The 21,650-nt window shown below is 51.5% G+C and overlaps 1 protein-coding gene across 5 annotated transcripts; it reads right to left on the bottom strand.

Annotated features, from left to right (window-relative positions):
- Positions 1-795: 795 nt before the first annotated feature.
- On the bottom strand, positions 796-19,848 carry KIF18B (kinesin family member 18B). Of its 5 annotated transcripts, none has more exons than XM_033416893.2 (16): positions 19,722-19,848; positions 11,452-11,778; positions 10,715-10,872; positions 10,276-10,380; positions 9,958-10,068; positions 9,679-9,876; positions 9,201-9,377; positions 8,506-8,580; positions 8,255-8,355; positions 7,675-7,861; positions 7,185-7,312; positions 3,736-3,941; positions 2,959-3,484; positions 1,942-2,031; positions 1,425-1,475; positions 796-1,065 (listed from the first exon to the last, which is right to left on the bottom strand). In XM_033416893.2, the coding sequence occupies exons 2-16, from the start codon at positions 11,768-11,770 to the stop codon at positions 858-860; spliced, it is 2,640 nt and encodes an 879-aa protein (XP_033272784.1). In that variant the 5' UTR covers positions 11,771-11,778; positions 19,722-19,848; the 3' UTR covers positions 796-857. The 5 variants fall into 5 exon arrangements, with proteins under 5 accessions (XP_033272784.1, XP_033272787.1, XP_033272783.1 ...); XM_033416896.2 differs by having other exon boundaries at positions 1,399-1,475; positions 19,578-19,842; XM_033416892.2 differs by having other exon boundaries at positions 19,578-19,842.
- Between the last annotated feature and the right edge of the window lie 1,802 nt (positions 19,849-21,650).

Genomic DNA, 21,650 nt, shown 5'->3' with positions numbered 1-21,650 from the left:
GTAGGAGGATGGACCAGGCCTCCAGGGGTGATAGCTTCTTCACCTGCTAAGGAGCAGGAGCCCTTAGCAGAAGGTGGGGCTGCGGAGTAAGGGACAGGGCCCACCTGTAAGGCTGAAGGAGGAGGCAGAGGGGGCATGTTTTTTATACTCAGAAGTTTCTTGAAGAGGAGGAAGGGGTTGCTATCCTACCTAGGTGTACAGAGAGAAACACACACCAAGGATGGAGGTGGTTTATTAATCATTATAATTAAAAAACTATATATGTGTATATATATATATATATATATATATATATATATATACATGCAGAACTGAAGGATCAGCGGATATAAACCCAAGTATTAACAGCTCTTATGTCTAGGTGGTAGCATTAAGGTTTACACTTCTTCTTACACTGAGTGTGTATCCTGTTTACAATAGGGTAAAAACGATAAACTCTCTTCATTTGGAAATCAAGTCACCACCATCATCTGCATCATCGCCAGGACTGTGGCATGGGGTTGGTTGGGGCTCTCACTCCAGGCTGGGGGGATGGGGCTGAAGACGCCTTCCTCTCAAAGCCAGGAAGAGCCAAGCTGGGACTCCCTCATGCCCCCATCCCATGCCCATCCCTCCTCAACTGCACAGCGGGCATCACTGTGCAGAGCCCTGTGTTAGATGGGGGGTGGGCAACAAAGCCCCCAAAAGCCACCTTCCTGCATGGAGGGTGTTATAAACCAGGGGGGAATGATGGCAGCACCCTTTAAAATAGCAACACGTTAAAACTCACAAATGAATAAATACACGCTGAGAAGCTGAGTGTAACAAGAGATTAATAAAGAGGGTGAGCAGCAGAATGAACGTCTGGGGGAGGACTGTTAATAAAGGAAGAGGGCGTTGGCATTAATTGCTCCGAGCCAAGGAAGGCAGGTCAGGGCTCCTGGTTTAGGCGGCTCCAGGGACCAACAGGGGCCGGCGGTCAGGACACCTTGGTGGAGCAGCTCCCAGCTGACAGCGCTCTCCCAACCCTCAACAGTTCCTTCTGGCTCCTCTGGTTGCCAGGGGAGTGGAGACTGGAGGGGGGCTCTGCAGGCCAGTTAGATGAGGGGACGCAGGGAGGAAGGAGAAAAGTGAGGCTGTATCCCACCGTTCCCTTCCCCCACCCCATCCCCCATTTCTCTCACCAGGGTCCCTGAGATGCTCGGAAGTACCCCATGCCCTCCTCTTGCCTGTCCCCGCCTACATTTTTTTTTTTTTTTTTGGCGGCTTGCGAGGTCTTACTTCCCTGACCAGGGATGGAACCTGGGCCACCGCAGTGAACGCGCCGAGTCTTCCCGCCAGGGAATTCCCTCCCCTCCTACTTCTTGTCCCCATCTGCCACTGTGTCCCAGAGCATCCCTGCCCCCAAATACCAGTCACCTGGGATTGCCAGGGGCCCAGCTGACCTCTTCAAGGTGCTGCTGGGGAGGCGGGCGATGCGACTGTGGCCGCGGGAACTGCGGGAGGGAAGGAAGGAAGAAGGGAGGAAGGTCACGGCCAAGCCTCTGGACTATGGGGGGGGCGGTGGGGGTGGGAGGGTAAGAGCTAGACACGGAGCCTTGGGAGCGGGGGGAGGCTGAACAACAGTAGGAAGCACTTGGCCAAGGCCAGACCTGAGGGTGGGAGAGGCAGCAGAGGGGAGGGGAGCTGAGTGCGGTTTGGAGGGAAGTAGAGGTGAGTGGGGGGTAGTCCACTCCCTGGATTACCCAGTGAACACTGAGTGTCCCCCTCGTGGAGAGAGGGTCTGTGGCCTTTACCAAAGGAGGGAGACATCTCTAATATAATCCTGTAATAGCAAGAGCCCAGGGAACCTCAGACAACCAGACGCTGGTCCTGCCAGAGGACCAGCTGTAGTTGGCCCGGGCGCCCGCTGCCCTGGTGACAGCTCCTTCTTCTCCTCCGCCCACACCTCCCCAGCCTCACCTCACAATGCGCCTCTTCTTGCGAGCTGAGGTCCCAGGGAAGGAAGTTGCCGGCTTGGGGGCCTTCACGGTGAACAGGGGCCTGGGTCCGCTGGGGAGGGAGGAGGATGAAGGTGGCACATCAGGAGGGAACCAGAGAAGAGTGCCAGCACCTCCCGCTCCGGCGCCCGGCGAGCGGGGCAGGGAGGTTAGACAAGGTGACCTCTGCAGTTTCTTCCTCCTAAGAGGTGGACTCCCCTCCCTGCCTCACTCAGCCTGGGCTGACAGCTGAGCGACAGGCCTGCTCTGGGAGAACATCCAGGTGTCAGTTTCTGGCGCGTCCGGGGAACTGGAGTTCAGACAGTTTCACCCTTCCACCTGCCTGGCTCTGAGCTTGTTACTGAGAGGGGGTTCGGGCTGTGGGAGAGGTGGGGGGAGCAGTGGGCAGCCTGCCACCCTTGGCCTCCCGAGTCCAGGTCAGTCTGCTGCTGCTTGTTCGCGGCCTTGGACCGTCCTGAGCTGGTCGCTGCTCCCCCCTCCCTGCCACGCGGGCAGAAGCCGAGGGTGAGAGCATCTTCCCACTGAAAAATGCTGAAGAAAGTTTTCTCAGGATCCCCTTCCCAGTTCCAGATGCTGGGCTGGAGGGTAAAGTCTGGGGTGGAAGTGGTAGAAACAGGTATTTCTCAGTGGGATACAGAACTCAGACCAGGCCCAAGTGGGCTGGGCGCCCCGTGTTAGTTCCTCCTCCCTGCTGCCCCTCCCCATAGGGGGCGCCTGTGAGCTACTCATGGGCACGTCACAAACCAGCACAGAGCTGGCGGCTTTGAAGTATAGATGGACAAGGCAGGGCCTGGAGAGGAGCAACGCCTCCAAAGAGACGGCGCGTTCTGCTCTCCTGGGCCTGGATGCTGGTCAGACCAAAGGGAAAGAGATGCAGTGTCCCAATTCCAAGAGCGTGCTGTCTTCCGTTCCCCTGGGCAGCACCTCTGTCCCTTGCTGACCCCTGACCCCCTGCTGGGAGGCCAGAAGGGAGACCCACCTGGGGATGAAGGGCTGAGCCAGCCTGTTCAGCTCCCGGGGGACACTGTCCCAGCCAATGCATTCGTGGAAGCCCAGCTTTGAGGGGGTCTCCTCAGAGAGATCAAAGGTGGCGTTGAGGTCCCGTGCAGGCAGGGCCAGAGGGGTAGAGCAGTTCTGCAGAGCGGAAGGGCCCAGGGGCACCCGGCTTTTGATGACTGTGGCTGGGCAGAAGTTGGGGGAATGGCGGGGGGAGGAGGCCCGTCCCCCCGTGGGGGTGATGGGCCCACACGGAAGCCGAGCCTCAGGCGGGGTCCCCCTCCTCGGGCAGGGCAGGAGGGACTGGCGCCGGCGCTTGGTCCCGGGCTTCGGGTCTGGGGGGCTGTCTGGCTCCAAGGGGCTCGGTCTCCTCCTTTTCTTCTCTGTGGGCCGCTGGGATGCCTGAGCTGAGGTGCGGTCAGGCCGGGGTGGGACGCCGAGAGCGTGTATGAGGCCATTCCGTTGCTTTGCCATGGTCCGGGTCACAGGGCCGGAGTATCCTGGAGACTCTGGGCAGAGAGGAGGGTGCTGAGGGGAGATCAGGGATTGGCCAGAAGGAAGAATGTGTAGAATTGGGGAAGAGAGACACGGGACAGGCAGGAGCCCCTGACTCCTCGGGTCTGCGTGACCCCTGGGGCCTCTCTGTGCAGAAGTCCATGATCCTAGGGGTCCAGTCTCTGACCGAACTATAACCCTGCACCTGGGGCCCCAGCCACCCCTTGGCACCAAAAGGCAGAGGCCGAGCAGGGCTGAGACTCACTTGACTCTGAACGTAGCTCCTGAGCCAGAGGTGGCCCCCTGGCCGGGTCAGGCTCCGCGGTGGCCTCTGCTCCAGGCTCAGTGTTTTCCTCTTGTACCAGCTGCTGCAGCATCTCGAATTCTGCGATCATGTCAGGGGTCAGGAGGTTGGCTGCTTGGAGCAGGGAATACTGGCGCTGGGCCAGGCACAACACCCTCAGAGCCAACCTGGAACAGAGAGAAGGGGATCCCCACTCCACCTTAGACCTGCCTGGAGGACCCAGCCCCAGGGCTCCAGGTGTGGTGAGCAGCACACGTGCACTGGCCCTCCCGGACTGCCTGGCCGGCCTCATCACCCTTCCAGCCGTGCTGAAGACCAGGGCTGGCGGAGATGACCCCGGTAATGGTGGGCGGCTTCACTCACTAAACATGTCCCCTGACAAAGACAGTACTTGGGAAGTAGGGAAAGGGCACTAAGTGGCCTTGGACTCGGAAGGTCTGAGTTTCCTCTGAGCTCTGCCACCTACAAGTGCTGTGATCTTAAGTCCATTTCCCAGAGGGGCAATGGGAGGTAGCAGAGAAGAGCCAGGCTCAAGTCAGACTAACAGCTCAAAACCCAGCTCCAACACATCCCAGCTGCGTGACCTCGGATCACCTCTTACCCTCAGTGTCCGCATCCCTAAAATGAGGTCAACACACGCAGCCACCTCACAGGGTTGCTGGGGAGATGAAATAGGCAGATTGCGGAATCCTAGTTCCCTGACCAGGGATTGAACCCGGGCCCTCAGTAATGAAAGCACAGAGTCCCAACCACTGGATTGCCAGGGAATTCCCCAAATGGGCTATCTTAGATATAAAGTGTTTAAAGAGTACTTGGCACATACCCAGCACTATAAGGTTAGTTAACTGTTGTTTTCTCTAATAGTAATAATAATAATGCCATCTATCTTGTTAGGATAATAAGAGATTAAATAAGATAGGCCATGTTGATCTTGGCTCCGAGGAGACCCTCAAAAATGCATTCAGTCTGCTCTTTCTATTCAGTGATTGGGATGCTGTAAGAGTATGTGTGTATTAACACATACTTCACATGCACTGAGGGGCTATTTAAAGAAAATTACGAAGGACTCCCCTTGTGGCGCAGTGGTTAAGAATCTGCCTGCCAATGCAGGGGACACGGGTTCGAGCCCTGGTCTGGGAAGATCCCACATGCCGCAGAGCAACTAAGCCCCTGCACCAAAACTACTGAGCCTGTGCTCTAGAGCCCGCGAGCCACAACTATTGAGTCCGCGTGCCACAACTACTGAAGCCCGCGCGCCTAGAGCCCATGCTCCGCAACAAGAGAAGCCACCGCAATGAGAAGCCTGCGCACCGCAATGAAGAGTAGCCCTCCGGCTTCCCTGGTGGCGCAGTGGTTGAGAGTCCGCCTGCCGATGCAGGGGACACGGGTTCGTGACCCAGTCCGGAAAGATCCCACATGCCACGGAGCGGCTAGGCCCGTGAGCCATGGCCGTTGAGCCTGCGCGTCTGGAGCCTGTGCTCCGCAACGGGAGAGGCCACAACAGTGAGAGGCCCGCGTACCGCAAAAAAAAAAAAAAAGAGTAGCCCCCGCCCGCCGCAACTAGAGAAAGCCCGCGCGCAGCAACGAAGACCCAATGCAGCCAAAAATAAACAAATAAATAAATTTATTTTTTAAAATATATATGTAAAAAATAAAATAAAGGAAATTACGAGGGTAATGTAATTATTGATGTTGTAAATTTAGATTCTAAGAAAGCAAATTTTCCTTCTGTGAGGCACACCCACGATAAAAGGATAAACAGTTATCTCGGTGGGGATTATTCATGGCCAGTCATTTATCCCTGGGTAGCATTTACCTACCTGGACATCTCTGAGCCCCCTGCTCTGTCCTCAGTGTGTGCTCAGGGAACCCAAACTCATTTTATAAAGCAGCCTCAAGGCCTTTTTGAAAGAAGGCAGGATATAAATTAAAAAGGACACAGCAGAAACTCATTCTATATCTGCCTGAGCCACACATTATATGAAAATTAGAGAGAGAAAAGTGGGAGTCTGGGGAGAAAGCCACTGGCCTGGATGTCAGATGACCCAGGTCTGGCCCCGTCCCTCTTGCCGTGTAGCCCCCGTCAGTCTATATCATGGGTTTTCAATTCAGGTTTCAAGAAACCCATCAGAGAACATTTTTAATAGAACAGCTCTGCTTTATCCATTCTACATATTAGACCTCAGCTTAAGATTTCATTTGAAGACAGGGCTTTGCCGCTAAAAAAAAATTCCGAAAAACCACTGAACTGGAAAATCTAAGATCTACTCAGTGCCCTGGTGGTCTAAGATTCTAAACTCTAAGGCCAAAGCAAAATTATTTTCGATGATCTGGTTGTTAGGTTGTTTTCAAGCATGGAGAAGATCTAGAATGTTCTGCAGCCCCTGACACTTGGGGTCTTCCATCACAGTTTATTAGTATCTATTATTAACTCTAAGAAGTAAGGAAAACGAGGACCATGATGCCCAAATCGCAGCCAAGGTTGAAGCAACTTGTCAGAAACCACAAAATCAGAGGCAGAGCAGAAATGAGAACCCTAGTGTCCTAGCAACGCAGGACTCCAGGCAGAGAGACCCTGAGTCATCAGTGGGAGTCCATGGTTGTTCCCTGGGGGCGAAGGGGACATCCCGCCAGTGCATCCCTGCCACTCCAGGACCCCGGGGAGTCGGCAGCAGGAGACAGATAATGAGCCGCTGATTATTCAGGCTGCAGCATTTTTTGCTGAGTCGGGAACAGGCACTCCCCAACAAGAAATAAAATTAAACAGGCCCTTCTGTCCGGAAGCTTTAAATACACTGCTTAGCGTGAAGCGTGCTGGGGAGGGAGGTGTAGGGTTGGCAGCAGCAAAGCTAAGTGGCAGGGGATTTATGTTCTGGGGGCCAAGGAAGAAAATACTAGCTGCACCTCTCTATTAAGCACGGAAAGAATGGTCCAAAAGCCATTTCTCTTTGGGTTTGTATTTACTTCAGAGGAGAGGAGCAGCAGTCAATCTGTTGATGAAGACACATGACGAACACCTGACTCAGGAAAGCTGTCCCTTGCTCAGCTGCTGGCAGCTGGCTCCTTGCTGAGCACAGGCAGCTTGGCCTTCAGACTGGAGAGCAAAGCACTAGCCCAGGCAGCCCTGCCCTAGCTCGGTGTTTGCCAGCTGTCTGGATGGAATTCGGTGTTTTGCTTCCCTCCTGTTGGGCTGCCAGCTACACGGAGTAATAAATAGAGAGGATGCTACATAAACAGAGTAGGTGATAATATCTAATTGTTGACAGCAGGTAAGGGACAATGTTGATGAGAAAAGACTTGCCTCTTTAACTAGAGCAGAAACAGAGCTTTTGTGATGTACTTAGCGCCAGCTCCCACCCCAGGAGGCCTGGAACCCATCGCCTCCCGCCTTGGAGCAAGAAGATACCTACTGCTTAGAACGGTCGCTGCCCAGGTTCTGTGGTGGGAGGTGGTCCGCGACTGGCTTGGGCTGCAGGGTCAGGTCAGGGGAGCCGGGCAATGGGTGTCTGAGGTTCTGTGCTGGCACCTGGATTGGAACCTAGAGAGGAAGGGAGTCACAGGTCGAGGGCCCAGGACGGCCTCCTTCGCTTTACGTGAGCAGCTCCTACAACCCGTCCCTCCTCCAAGAGTGGGAATGACAGCTCCTGGAACGACCAGGTCCTGGTAGCGGCATTTTCTCTCCCGGTCCCCGTGCTCCTTCCCTGCTCCCCTTCTGTTAACACTCAGCCTCCCTATTTCCAGACACACAGGATCTGACAGACTAGTTCTTCCTGCGCAGGATCTGAAAGCCTCCTAATGACTGAGGTGTAAGACATCCAGGTAGAGAAGCTGGGACTGAAGGGACCCTGTGAGTTGGGGGTGGGGCATTTCTTTCAATATTCCACCAGCTCCAAGTCTTACCTCCTCAGCCGGACCTTCGTCCTTGTCCTCTGGGAGCTGCTCCCTTTCTGAAGAGTTCCCTTCCACGATCTTCTCCACCTGGGCCTCTGTCCCCAGGCTCTCCTCTTGAAGGACTGCCGACCCTGGGCGTAGCTCTGGGGTGCAGGGCTGGCTGGGGAGGCGGGATGGCGAGGGGCAGCTGGGAAGGCTAAGGAGGAAAGGAGAGGTTTGAAAGGCGGGAAGCGGGGGCAGGTGGGAAAATCAGGGAGGCAGCAGGGTCTCTGTGGCTCCAGGTCCATAAGGGGTGGATGCTTGGGTAATAAGAGGGCAGTAGCTGAGCGTGGGAGAAGGAGTCAGGGATTTTCTGGTTTAGGAAACAATGACACCCGCCCCTTAAATGCACCTTCTTTTGAAGAGTAGATGCTGCTTATATAGGCTGGGGTGTGATTTACTCCTTTGACATAGACCATTCTAGGTGACAGTCAGTGTGCCGGGCAGTGAGTAGGAACCCCTAACCCCAGGTGCCAGAACAGAAGCGAGGAGTCCTAGCCCTGCAGAAGCTGGAGAAAGGATGGGGGCAGGTAGGGGTGGCAGAACTCACGGTTGATGTGGAGGGTCCGCTATGGGGGGCTGCGAGGAGTCCTGCTGTGGGGCCTGCGCTCCTGCCTCGTACACTCGGAGCTTCTCCCTCAGGGCGGCCACCTGGAATGAAGCAACCCAGCCCCTCAGAGCGCCGGCTGAGCACAGGAGGCAGGGGGCAGGCAGAGCGCCCTGGCCGCGCGCTGGCGGTCCCGTCCTGCCCCCGAGCCGGGCGCCCTGCCTCCCGGCCAAGCTCCCGGGGCGGCTCCTCACCTCAGCCTGGAGCTGCTGGCAGATGCTGGCGTACTGGCTGATGTGACAGTCCAGGCTGATCACGTTGCTCTTCAGCTGAGATGGGGGCACAGGGGAGGGATCTGTTTGTTCATTCAAAGCAGCTTTCGGCAACCACTTCCGGCGGCCAGACGCCGCGCTAGGCACACCTCACTCACATTCCCGAGAGGCACCCTCACGACTGAGGGAACAGGGAGGCCAGTGGCTCTCCTAGCACAGCAAGAGGAGAGCTTGCCTTTGAACCCGAGACCCCGGCTCCCTGACCGATATGCTCTCTGCAGGCCAGGGGCTCTGCCGCAGCGGCTCCTGGAGCACCGGGGCTCCCTGGAGGAGGCGGGGGAAACCGGGCAACTCTGCTTTTATCTGTGTTATATGTTGTTTTGCCAAAAATATGGGCCTGCTGCTAAAAACAAGGCTGACAAAGATCACTGGCTGATACTCGGCCACTCCCTTCCGTTGCCTCCCTCTTGAGAAGACTGCCTCAATCGTCCCAGCGCTGTGATATTTTAAGGACGAGGACCCCTTTAAGCACTTCTTCCCTCGGCCTTGCGGGAACGCTTGCTCCAGGTACCAGAGGAGGTCAGTGGGTCCTGTCCCCTCCTCCTCCCAGCCTGGGGGCTCCCCCGACACCCCTACACCCCCACTCCAGGGAGGTGGCCCTCCCAGCTGGCACGCACCGAGAGTTTGATCTCCTTGGCCCGGTCGGCATACTTGAGGGTGTTGTAAGTGTCCTCGTAGGCCAGGCTGGAGGGGCTGATGGCAGCGATCATCACCGTGCGGCAGTTGCCCCCGATGGAGTCCTTGAGCAGGCGGGTCAGCTTGCTGTCCCGGTAGGGCACGTGAGACTTGCGGCCCTGGGGACAGTGGGTGGGCGTGGAGCGAGTGTCTGGACTACACAGACCCAGGCTAGACTCGGTAGCCTTTGCTTTTTGTTTGTTTGTTTGTTTTGTTGACCCCGCTGCTGGGCTTACAGGACCTTAGTTCTCTGACCAGGGATTGAACCCAGGCCGCTGGAGCGAAAGCACCGAGTCCTAACCACTGGACCACCAGGAAATTTAGACTTGATAGGTTTCGGCCCAGGGCTGGAGGGAGGGAGCCTTGGCTTGGGCACTGGGTCGCTGTCCCGGGGAGGAGCCTGGCCCCGTGCAGCTTTACCTTTGCGTCGGCCAGGGCGTTGAGGACGTTGATGAGGGCCAGCAGGGAGCGGTTGATGTTGGCTCCCTCCCGCAGCCGCTCCCCCTTGGCGTGGGTGCTGGACGCCCGCTCCGAGCCAGCCAGGTCAATCAGGCTCATCTTGGCCACCCGAAGGGCCTGGGTCAGACCTGGGATCCGGTCCTGCTGCTTCACGAAGATCTGGGGGCAGATGGCAGGGGTGAGGGGCCACTGGGCACCAGGAGCTCCAGCTTCAGGCCCTGGCCTGTGACCCCTCCTCACCTGGAAGATGGCATGGGAGCGGGAGGACGTAGCGTTGACGTCAGTGGGGTGCTGCGTGCGGTTACGGTTCCCCCTGGTCAGCATCCCCAGCAGCTGCTCAGCTGAGGTCGGCTACAGGTGAGATGTGCAGGAAGGGGGCTGTGTTCTCCCCAATGGGGACTTTTCCCCCAACAGAAGGGCTGCTCTTCAGGACCCATGTTACCCCCTTGCTATCACCACCACTGCCCCAACAGGATCCAGGACATCCCCAAACTACCCGGGGAGGGGATCCCGGAGGACCAGTGGGGCTGCTCGTCCCACCTGAGCCCAACCCCTTACCTGGTGGAAGGAAAGCCCTTGCACCACCACCCCCTTGTCGGGGTCCTCACGGATGGCAAGGGGCCCCTTGGGCTCCAGGAGGTCGTGGATCTGCTCATTGTACACCTGAGGAGAAAGGAAGCCAGGGAGAGACCCGAGGGAGAGGCTGGTCAGGAAGCCTCTCCCCTAGGCGCTGGGGAGAGCTGAGTTGCTGGGCCAGGGAAGCATGAGACATGCCGTGGTGAGTGGCACTCTGCTGGATGACGTCACATGATGAGTAGGACAGGCGGGCTCAGTTCACACGCAGTCTCTCTTGGAGCTGTGTCCACCCTCTGGGCCCCCGTCTGCCCACTCCCTACCACCCTCTCCCCGCTCCTGCTTACTCCACCCCACTCCCTCTTTAGGTGGTTGTGAGAATGAGAGATGGGGCCGCCCAGTCCTGGGGTGCAAACAGCCCTACCTCCTGGTAGCTGATGAGCACCTCGAGTCTCTTCTCCTCCCGGCAGGCCTCGAGCCTTCTGTACAGTTCCATGGTGGTCAGGTACATGATGCCAGGGTCCCCCTCTCTTCCCAGCATGGTGTGTGTCTTTCCGGCCCCAGTGGCCCCATAGGCAAACACTACAGAAGACAGAGTAGGGAGTAGGGTGGCGGCAGGGCCAGATCCACCTTCTCCAGGGGCTCCCCCAGTGCATTTCCATCCGGTCAGCCCTTCCCTTCTCCCCGAGCCCCTTTCCTTCCTTCCACATGCGCGGTTCCACTGCTCCCTCCCACCCACCCACCCACATCCCCTACGTTCACAGCTGTTGAGTTCTCCGTGTCCATTCCTGGTGCCCCTGTAGGCTTGTGGATTTGAGGGCAAAGGGGTCTCCACCATGAGTGGGAGCTTATCCCTTCCTCAGGGAAGCCTTCTCCAGCCTGGGTAGCTTCCTCTGTGGAAGGCCCACAATTCTTTCCCTCATATCACTTATCTTGGTTTTTAACCACACACTTGTGGGTGTGATTCTGTGATGTGTTTTCTCCCAGTTCTAGACTGCAAGCCTCACGAATACAGGAACGCTGTCTGCCTGATCTGCTATTGTATCCTGTGGCCCAGTGGAGTGGTCCCCACACAGGAGAAGAATGAATGCGGGGCCCACAGAGAACGCACGGCCAGAGCCCTCCTCAACCAGTGCCCAGCAGAGGGGGAGACGGGCTCACCTGAGCAGTTGTAGCCCTGGAGGAAGCTGTCCAGGATGCTGTGGGTGGTGTGATGGAACACGTCCTGTTGGGTGGCCGCCTCACCAAAGACCCGGTCAAAGACAAACGTCAGGTCTTTGCCCTTCTTCTTGGGGCCATCAAGGACGCTGCCCCATTTCAGGCCAAGGAAGCCCCCATCAGGCTCCTCAGGGTCAAACACCAGCACCCGCTCATCCACCACCTGAACCACAGGCCGCCGCTGACTCTCCAACTCCCTCGGGGTGGGGGGCCGCACCCGCACCACGACCCGCACCATGCTATTTTCCACCGCCATCACCATGGCAACACCTGGGCAGAGACATGATGGAGATGAGGACCAATCTGACCCAGGCCTGACCAGGTGCCCTCAGCCTAGCACTCAGGGGCCTTCTCCCACCTCCTCCTCAACAGCTCAGCTCCATGTTATACCTCAAGAGAACATTGATGCCAGCACCAATTATTGACAAATATCTTTCTCATCTGAAAGACCGTCTTTGTCATATCCAATGACTGTATATTTTTCAGAGGCCTATTCTGGGCTTTCTATTATGTTCCATTAATCTGTCCATTCCTGTGCCAGCACCACATTGTTTCCACTCCATTCCTTTACAGTTGCTTCTTATCTAGCAAGGCAAGACACCCCTCCCAACCCCAGCTTTCTTTCTCATGATTCTCTTGGCTATTTTCAGTCATTTATTCTATTCGACTTTAAGAACATTTTATCAATTCCATCCCCATCCCAGAACCAACCCCCCCCCAAAAAAACTCTATTGGGATTACAATCGGAATTATATTAAATTTACATATTTATTTTATATGAAATGTTTTCGTACAAGAATATGGCTATTACCTTTCTATTTGTTCATGTATTTTTTATATCTTCAGATAGTTTCTATAATTGTCCTTTTAATACAATTCTTAAGTACTTTATTGCTCTTATGAATGGAATACCTTCCCTATTTCCAGGTGCTAATATGGAGAAACAAGATTGATTAAAAAAAAATTATTTATTTGGTTGCGTTGGGTCTTAGTTGTGGCAGGCGGGCTCCTTACTTGGCTCCTTAGTTGTGGTATGCAAACTCTTAGTTACGGCACCCATGTGGGATCTAGTTCCCGGACCAGGGATCAAATCCGGGCCCCCTGCATTGGGAACGTGGAGTCTTAACCACTGCGCCACCAGGGAAGTCCTGAAACATGATTGATTTTTAAAATTTTGCCTTATACCCACCATCCTCAAACTCTCTTATTATTATTATTATTATTATTATTATTTGGCTGTGCCACGAGGTTTGTGGGATCTTAGTTCCCTGACCAGGGATTGAACATGGGCCCTCAGCAGTGAAAGTGCGTAGTCCTAACCACTGGAAAACCAAGGAATTCCCTCAAACTCTCTTATTGACTTTAAGTGCTTCTTATTAGAGCTCATTGAGTTTTCTGAGTATACAATTATGTATCAGAAAATATTTTTTTTAACTTTTTCTTCTCCATACTTACACTAAATATTTCATATGTTGTCTACTGTATTCCCTAGAACTTCCAAAACAATGTTGAATGATAATAGGCATCCCTGTATTGTTTTTTTTTTAAAATAAATTTATTTATTTTTGGCTGTGTTGGGTCTTTGTTGCTGCGCGTGGGCTTTCTCTAGTTGTAGAGAGCGTGGGGCTACCCTTTGCTGTGGTGCGTGGGCTTCTCACTGTCGTGGCTTCTCTTGTTGTGGAGCACGGGCTCTAGGCACGTGGGCTCAGTAGTTGTGGCTCACGGGCTTAGTTGCTCCGCGGCATGTGGGATCTTCCAGGACCAGGGCTCGAACCTGTCTCCCCTGCATCGGCAGGTGGAGTCTTAACCACTGGGCCACCAGGGAAGTCCCCCCCCATTAATTTAAATGCCACATTTAACATAACTAAATTCTCATATAAACATGAACTTGTTTTGTGACTCTCCATTCTGATCTACTGAAATGTCTATTCCTTTTCCCGTAACTCGTAATTATTGTGGTTCTATAATATATCACCTTATTGTTCTTTTTCTTGGCTATTCTTGGGCATCTTGTCTTGTGCATGATTTTAGAATCAGCTTATGAAACTGATTCTATGAAAAATCCTGCTAAGACTTTAATTGGGATTATTTTGAATTTATAGATTAATATGAGAATTGGCATCTTTACAGTATGAAGTCTTCTCATCTAGGAATATCATATCTCTTTTCATTATTCACAACTTTATAATCTTCGGTAAAATTTTATTGTTTTCCTCACATGAGTTTTGTACATTTCTTCATAGGTTTATTACTAGTTACTGTATAGTCTTTGTTATATTGTAAATAAGCTTTTTTTTTTTTTTTTTTGCGGTACGCAGGCCTCCTACTGTTGTGGCCTCTCCCGTTGCAGAGCACAGGCTCTGGACGCGCAGGCTCAGCGGCCATGGCTCATGGCCCCAGCCGCTCCGTGGCATGTGGGATCTTCCCAGACCAGGGCACGAACCCGTGTCCCCTGCATCGGCAGGCGGACTCTCAACCACTGCGCCACCAGGGAAGCCCAATAAGCTCTTTTTAAAATTACATTTTCTAATTCATTTTGACAGAACATAGGACAGCTACTGATTTCTGTATGCAGATCTTGTATCTGGCCACATTGTTGAACACCCTTATTAGTTCTAATAGATTGTCATTGATTCTCTTAGGTTACTTAGTAATAATAAGTTACTTTCTATTTTTAGCTCTTCTTTATTTAGTTCCCCACCCTCCACTACCCATTAGGAATGGGTGCTAAATTTTATCAAATGCTTTTTTGGCACTCGCTGAGATGATCACACAGTGTTTCTCCTTTAGTCTGTTAATGTAGAGGGTGACATGGATAGATTTCCTAATATTGCCCTGGTAGTAATCCCGAAAGCTTATTTGCCTATTCTCTCTTGAATTCCCCTCAGACCTCTCTCCCCTTTCATTTCACCTTCAAGCCAGCCTACCAAAGGTAGAGATGGAATTTCTGCAATGCAGGAGTCACAGGTATCCTGGAAAAGTTCAGCCCAAGTCTAGGGATATGTTAACAGGGGTAAGAAACAGGGGGCTGTTCCTGGGGGATAGGAATAGATGAATGCTTTCCTAGGAAAGATGAGGTCCCACTGATGGGTCACAATTACCAGGGTCATTCAGCAAAGAAACACGGGATTTCTACCTAAAACTCCAGCAAACAATTCATTTTTTCCTTGGGGAATGAGGCAGAATTGAGTTGACTTCAAACTCCTGTCCTTCACCCCCAAACTTCTTAATTTCTTCCCCACACAAAACAAAGGAGAGATGTCAACCAATAATCATCTTTTTACTTGTGTGTAATTAATTCTATTCCTGTCCCAGTAATCAGCTCATCATAATAATAAACATAACAGGTAAGTGTCCACTCTGTCAGGGACTGTTCTAGGCGCCTTACACGTTTCACCTCCTTTCAACCCCGTCATGACCCCACGTGATAGCTACTATTATTATACTCATTTTTCAATGAGAAAATTGAGACAGAGAGGGTTAAGCAACTTGCCCGAGATCCCAGTGGTAGTAAGTGATGAATCCTGCTTCCAACCCGGGCAGTCTGCCCATAGAGCCTGCGATACTGCCTTGGAATGACGTTATATATCACACCCTCATGATCACATTGTTGTAACAGTCCCTTATGCTTGTATAATAATTATAATCCCTTTTATGTAACTAGCATTATGTATGCTGCAAACGCTTTCGGATAAATGGACTAGACCTAATTTTCAACACTCAGAATTCCTGTCTCCCATCCTCGCATTCCCACCCCCAGGGAACCCCACTCTTTTTTTTTTGGCTGTGCCTTACAGCTTGCAGGATCCTAGCTCCCTGACCAGGGATCGAACCCCTCGGCCCTCGACAGTGAAAGCATGGAGTCCTAACCACTGGACCGCCAGGGAATTCCCAGGAACCCCACTCTTGTGACCAGGAAAGTGAAGCCAGAGGGTGCCTGGTCCCACCATCTGAGTCTACACTGTATTAGCTGAGTTGGAGTTACAGAGCAGCCTAACATTCAAAGCAGGAAGTTAAAAAGGGCACTGGCAGCGGAGTGCGCCTAACCTTTACAGTTCTCTCCTCTCCACCTCCTGAGGACCAGTGAGGCTGACTGTTTACCTAATGAGATGTTTTCCTTCTTCCAGAGACAGTGCTGAGGGTGTGGGGTGGGAGGTGGGAAGCGGGTAGGGTGACACTTGGCATGGCCGCAGTTAGGACACCTGGGTCCTGGTCTCTGTTTTGTCTGACTGGTGGGGGGGTCTTTCCACCAGCCACACCACGTTGATGTCACATCATCTCCCTTCGAGAGCCAGAGAGAACAGCTACCGATCTGCTCCTGCCCCAGGGGGATGGGAGATTAATGAGAAAACGTTTGTCAAGTTTGCTTTGATCCTCGGTTGGAAAGAGCTTTTCAGCCCAAAGTACAAGGGACATGATTCTTTAATAAGATCTTCAGGGTTCTGAGCCAGCCACAGTCACGTCCTGTTTCTAACCTGGGGCAGCTCATTAAAACCCGGAGGCTAGTTCGCCGCGGAGCTGAGGCTGGGAAGCCAAGATTCAGGTGTTTTCAGGGTAGCCTCCTCTGCCCATCCTCATAGGGACAGAGAGAACAAGCCCAAGGTCCTCAGAAGCCCCTGGAGAAGAATTTTTGAGGACTTGAGGGGGGTCTGCCTGCAGACATTGGGAGCTCGGAAGGCAGGGAAAGTGCTTAGCCCTTGGGTGTTGTACTTTTGTATAGCGGTTACTGTGGTCTCCTTCATTGCTCCTTCACAACAATCGTACACTGTGTTTCTGGTCCTTAAGCTCCAAGAGAGCAGGACCCTCTTCTGATATAGTCTGTGCACCCCAGATGCCTAGGAGCCAGATCCAGCATGCAGTAGATGCTGTATAATATCTGTCCTGTGAATGAATAGAGGCCAGAGAAAAGCAGTCTGAAGCCAAAAGCCTAAAAATGACTACAATTATAGCTAACATTTATTGAGGACTTACTATGTGTCAGGCACTATGCTAAGTGCTTTACAAGTGTTTCGTTTATCTTTCACAGCAATCTCATTCTGCAGTTATTGATACATTTGTTACATCCCTACTCTGCAAAGGAAACTGAGGCTCAGGAAGGAAATTGTCTCATGGATGGTAAGTAGCAAGGCCAGACCTTGACTTTGTTCTGTCATCAGAGGCATTACTCTTCATCCTAGCCTGCTCTGCCTTCTACCTGGGCTTTTGCAGCTCTTAATCCCCCTCACCTTAGTACCCACAGAAAAACGTCCAAAGATGGCTGTTTCTTTCTATGGGTGGTAGCAAAGAGGAAGGAGCTGTGTCCTTTTGTTTTATAGATAGACAATCATAAGGCTGTAACTAATGATAGTTTTGTTTATTCCTTTCTAATCAATTTTATTTATTTTTCTTGTCTTACAGCTCTGGCTGGGACCTCGGGTACAATATTGAAAGCAGCAATAGTGAGCAATCTTGTCTCTTTCCTGCTTTCATTTTGCTCTTTGTTGGTTTAAGGCAATTTACCTCTATTTCTAGTTTACCATTGAAAAAAATCATAAATGGTTATTGAATGCTATTTCTGTACCTAATGGGATATGTTTTCTCCTTTAATCTGTAAATGTGTAAATTGTATTAATAGATCTTCTATTGTTAAACTATTCTCACATTCCTGGGATAAACCCAATTTAGTCATAATGCAGTTTTTAAAAATACAACACTGGCTTCTGATTGCTAGTATTTTATCTAAGAGTTTTACAACTACATTTATAAAAGAGATTGGCTTGAAATTTTCTTTGCCTCATTTTTGGTATCACAAAATAGACTGGGGACTTCCCTGGCGGTCCAGTGGTTAAGACTCTGAGCTTCCACTGCAGGAGACACAGGTTCGATCCGTGGTCAGGGAACTAAGATCCTGCATGCTGCGCGGCACCCCGCCTCCCCCCCAAAAATAGACTGTAAATGTTTTCTTCCTTTCTTTCTTTTTTTTGGAAGAGTTTCTAGAAGATTAGAATCATTTCAATTGCTTGCATATTTTTGGTAGGTTTTTTTGATGTGTGTGAAGGTAGATTTAAAACTAATTAAATTTCTTCAGTAGTCCTAGGTTTGTTCAAAATTTCCATAGCTTCTTTTTTTTTAAATTAATTTATTTTATTTATTTTTGGCTGTGTTGGGTCTTCATTGCTGCTTGTGGGCTTTCTCTAGTTGCGGTGACTGGGAGCTACTCTTTGTTGTGGTGCGCGGGCTTCCCATTGCGGTGGCTTCTCCTGTTGTGGAGCACGGGCTCTAGGCACGAGGGCTTCAGTAGTTGTGGCACACGGGCTTAGTTGCTCTGTAGCATGTGGGACCTTCCCGGACCAGGGATCGAACCCGTGTCCCCTGCATTGGCAGGCGGATTCTTTAACCACTGCACCACCAGGGAAGTCCCTTCCATAGCTTCTTGAATCAGTTTAGGTAAGTTGTTTTTCCTAGAAAATTGCCCAAAAGCATCATCAAAAAGAGTTTCCATTGAAGTCTTTCTCTCTCTTTTAATCTTTCAGTAACCAAAGTTATGTCCCTATTTTCATTCCTAAGGTCATTTTTCCATGTTTCTTTTCTTTTTTTCTTAATCAGTATTACCAGAGGTCTGGCTTTTTTATTAGTCTTTTCAGAGATACAGCTTTTGGCTAAGTTAATCATCTCTATTATATAGGAAAATTCTATTTCATTAATTTTTGCTCTTAACTTCTTTTATTTTCTACACTTTAATTCTGTTGTTCTGTTCTATCTTATTAAAATTGAATATTTGCCTCACTTTCAGCTTGAAAAAATACATGTTCTAATATAAGCCTTTAAGACTATAAATTTCCCTCTTAAGTATTCTCTAACTGAATTCCCCACATTTTATAAATAGCATTATCACAGTTTCATGCTAATTACATTTTAATTAGAATAATGATATCCTATTTGACTGAGTTATTTAAATGTTTTTTTTAAAAAAATCCAAATGTGGGTTTGTTTCTTTTTCTTTTATATTTTAAACTTAGTTGCTTGTGGAAATAGAATATGGTTTGTACAATACTCTGATAACTGTTTAGATTTGCTCTGTAGCCAGATAGAGATAACTTTTATTAAGACCTCTAAAAATATGCTACTGGCATACTTTTTTTTTAAAAAAAGGTATAAAATGGAGCTGGGTTGGTTAACATAAAACCAACAAATCGAGACACTTTAAAATCTCTCTCTGATGGTGGGGGAATTCAATCATGAAATAGGCAGAGAAGGACTGGATACTTTGGTAGTTGTTTGAAGCATGGACTGTGTGACCGGAGAGGAAAAAGAATAGTGATAAGACGGGTGAAAGCAGTGTAACATCCACGAGAAGCTCATACAGAAAAATTTTGTGGATGTTCTCCTCTTAGCTAGGCTTAACTTCTCTGTTTCTTAACCTGTAAAATGTAAATATTAGTATCTATTCCATTGGGTTGTTGTGAGGATTAAATGAGTTAACTCAAACCGGGTAAGTGCTCAATAAATGTTAGCCATCATTATTAGAATTGATATGACATACTAGCATTTCGCCCCCTACCAGAAGAACCAACATCTGCAGTAAAATCGCCTATTTTCCTTGACACAGACCAGGCTTATCTTTCCCGTGTCACTTCAGTACCTTAAAGGGTCAAAGCTAAGAGGAAAGGCATCCTAGGAACAGTAGCAGAAGGCCTGGTTTTCCGTCATGCAGATCTTCTTTCACTCTTTCCTTTATTCAATCAAATATTTACTGGGTGCCCCAGTAACTAAGTTACGGCCCCTGGCACAGCTCTGCAATCAGTTCTGCACAGATGTGCAGCGAGGGTCTTAGCTACTCCTTACAGATGTGCAGAGAGTCCCACGTCTCTAGTTCTAGTGCGCGGGAGGACCCAATTCGTCCTTACGTATGAGCAGGGGTACCTTTCTCAGAGCGGATGTACAGAGGGCTGGGCCCGGATGCAGACATGAGGGCCCAGTCTAGGTCCTGTACAAATCAGCAGAGGGTCCCGATCTCCCGTGCAGGTATAGAAGGAAGGGCCTTCTCCCCGCACCTCCCCCCACCCTGTTCGGAAGGGGCCGCCCGGGACCTGATCGGTCTTCACGCTGCACCTCCATGTCCCGCACAAAAGAGGCCGGGCTCCGGCTTCCGCCGCCGTCAGCAGCTGGGTCCGCCGGTCCAGACTTGAGCGCAGGAGCCCGAGGGGCCGCCTCCGTCGTGGGTCAGCGCTTACCCTTCGTCGGTTCCCCGCCGCTGGTGTCGCCCCTCGCTGCCGGGTCCAGCCGCAGCAGACAGGAAACCCTGACCACCGGAGAGCGCCGCCCCTCCGGCACCCGACCGGCGCCAACCTCCGGCCCGCGCGGAGTGTTCAAATTAGCCGGGTCGGCTCATCGGCGCTTGCCATTGGTCACAGTCCGGATGGCTGATTGGCTGTTTCCTAAGTAACAGTGTACCGCTCCGAGGTGGCGGGAGTTGTCAACAGTGCGCTTGCGCACTTCCCCTTCCTGCTGGCTGGAGGTTCGAAGCAGTGTCTCTGAGGCTGGAGCCACCAGACCGACCGGCAGAAACCAGTATGGGGTTGGGGTACGGAGGGGGAAGGGGAGGGTTACGGCCCGTCTCAGTTGTCCCTGGGACTGAGTTCATCACCAAATGCAGCAACCAGACATCAAACACGTTTCAAACCTGCTTTTTCTGTGGGCTAAGTCGGCATCCACTTACCCAAGAAAGGAGTTTCAGCCGCTCTCCAGGGTTTCTTCTCTTCCGCGACCATCCGAAGAATGAACTTCAAGCTTTGATGTGGAGAAACCGGTGGAGGCAGAGAGTGGCACCTGCTTGGCTTTGACAGTGCCAGGAGTATCATGGACGGATTGTTGAATAAGAGGGGCGGCCCCTTAGGGCACCGCTGGGCCGCAGTGTCTCTATCCTCCACAGTGGTCTGCTGCTTGGATTCTGGTGGGCCACCCTCATGCTCATCCCCAGCTCCGGGGGCTGTGGCGGTGGAAGAGAGAGCCTTGCCCTGGAATCGGAAAGTCTGATTCCAATCACTAGTGCCTGTATCATTAATTAGTGCTGAGACTGTGGAAGTCACTTCTCCTCTCTGGGTGTCAGTTTCCTCATCTATAAAGTGGGGCAAATATCCTGCCCTTCCTAAGAGCATGGTTGGAAAACCCTCTTAACTTCCAGCATATGTAAGCTTTCTATGAGTCTGATTAGGATGAAACAGCAATGGCTGCCCGGAGTCAGTTGCTCACCACTTTCTAATGATCTGTCCCCACACTGGGACCATGAACAGGTCTGAGGCATGCAAGAAAGCAGGAGGCAAAGTTCCCTGGCTGGCCTGCCATCAAGATAGGAGTGTCACTATTTAATCCCTGGTTGATTTGGCCCAAACTCCATTCACCTACCTGGACCTCTACCGCCCTCTATTCAGTGAGCTAGCACTGCTGGTTTGGTGAGAATAAAATGAAATAACCATGCAAAAATGCTGTTATTGTAAAGCTACCAGAAAACCAGGGTATTCTTGCCATCTCCACTACCCAGGAGAAATAAGCTGTTAAAGAATGCCTTCCAGGGCTTCCCTGGTGGCGCAGCGGTTAAGAGCCCGCCTGCCGATGCAGGGGACACGGGTTCGTACCCCGGTCCGGGAAGATCCCACATGCCGCGGAGCGGCTGGGCCCGTGAGCCATGGCTGCTGAGCCTGCGCGTCCGGAGCCTGTGCTCCGCAACGGGAGAGGCCACAACAGTGAGAGGCCCGCGTACCGCAAAAAAAAAAAAAAAAAAAGAAAAAAAAAGAGAATGGCTTCCAGGTTAGGGATCTCCTCCCCCCTCACAGGGATGTGCATTATAACAGAGGTTTGGAGTGTGGTTGAAAGCTTGGCGTGCCCAGGAGACGAGGGGAATAGGAGCCTCTTGTGCCCTGTAAGCCAAGTCTTGCCCTGGTCCTATTCTGACTCTGACAATTACCTGGAGAAGGTGAGGTGAGTCACGGTGAGGCCAGGAGCAGAGGCTGGCCCTGCTGTGGGCAGTGGAAAGGGGACGTTTACTTGCTTGATCATTTGGGGCAAGTCACTTAGCCTCTCAGAGCCTCAGTTTCTGCAGTTATAAAAAAAAGAGGATAAAATAATACTTAGCTTGTTACGAAGATTAGAAATAATGTAGGGAA

Source organism: Orcinus orca, chromosome 19 (genome assembly GCF_937001465.1).
Source record: "Orcinus orca chromosome 19, mOrcOrc1.1, whole genome shotgun sequence".
NCBI classification, from domain to species: Eukaryota; Metazoa; Chordata; class Mammalia; order Artiodactyla; family Delphinidae; genus Orcinus; species Orcinus orca.
Note: the sequence above shows the minus strand (reverse complement) of the source record. Positions and strands in the feature narration are given on the sequence as shown.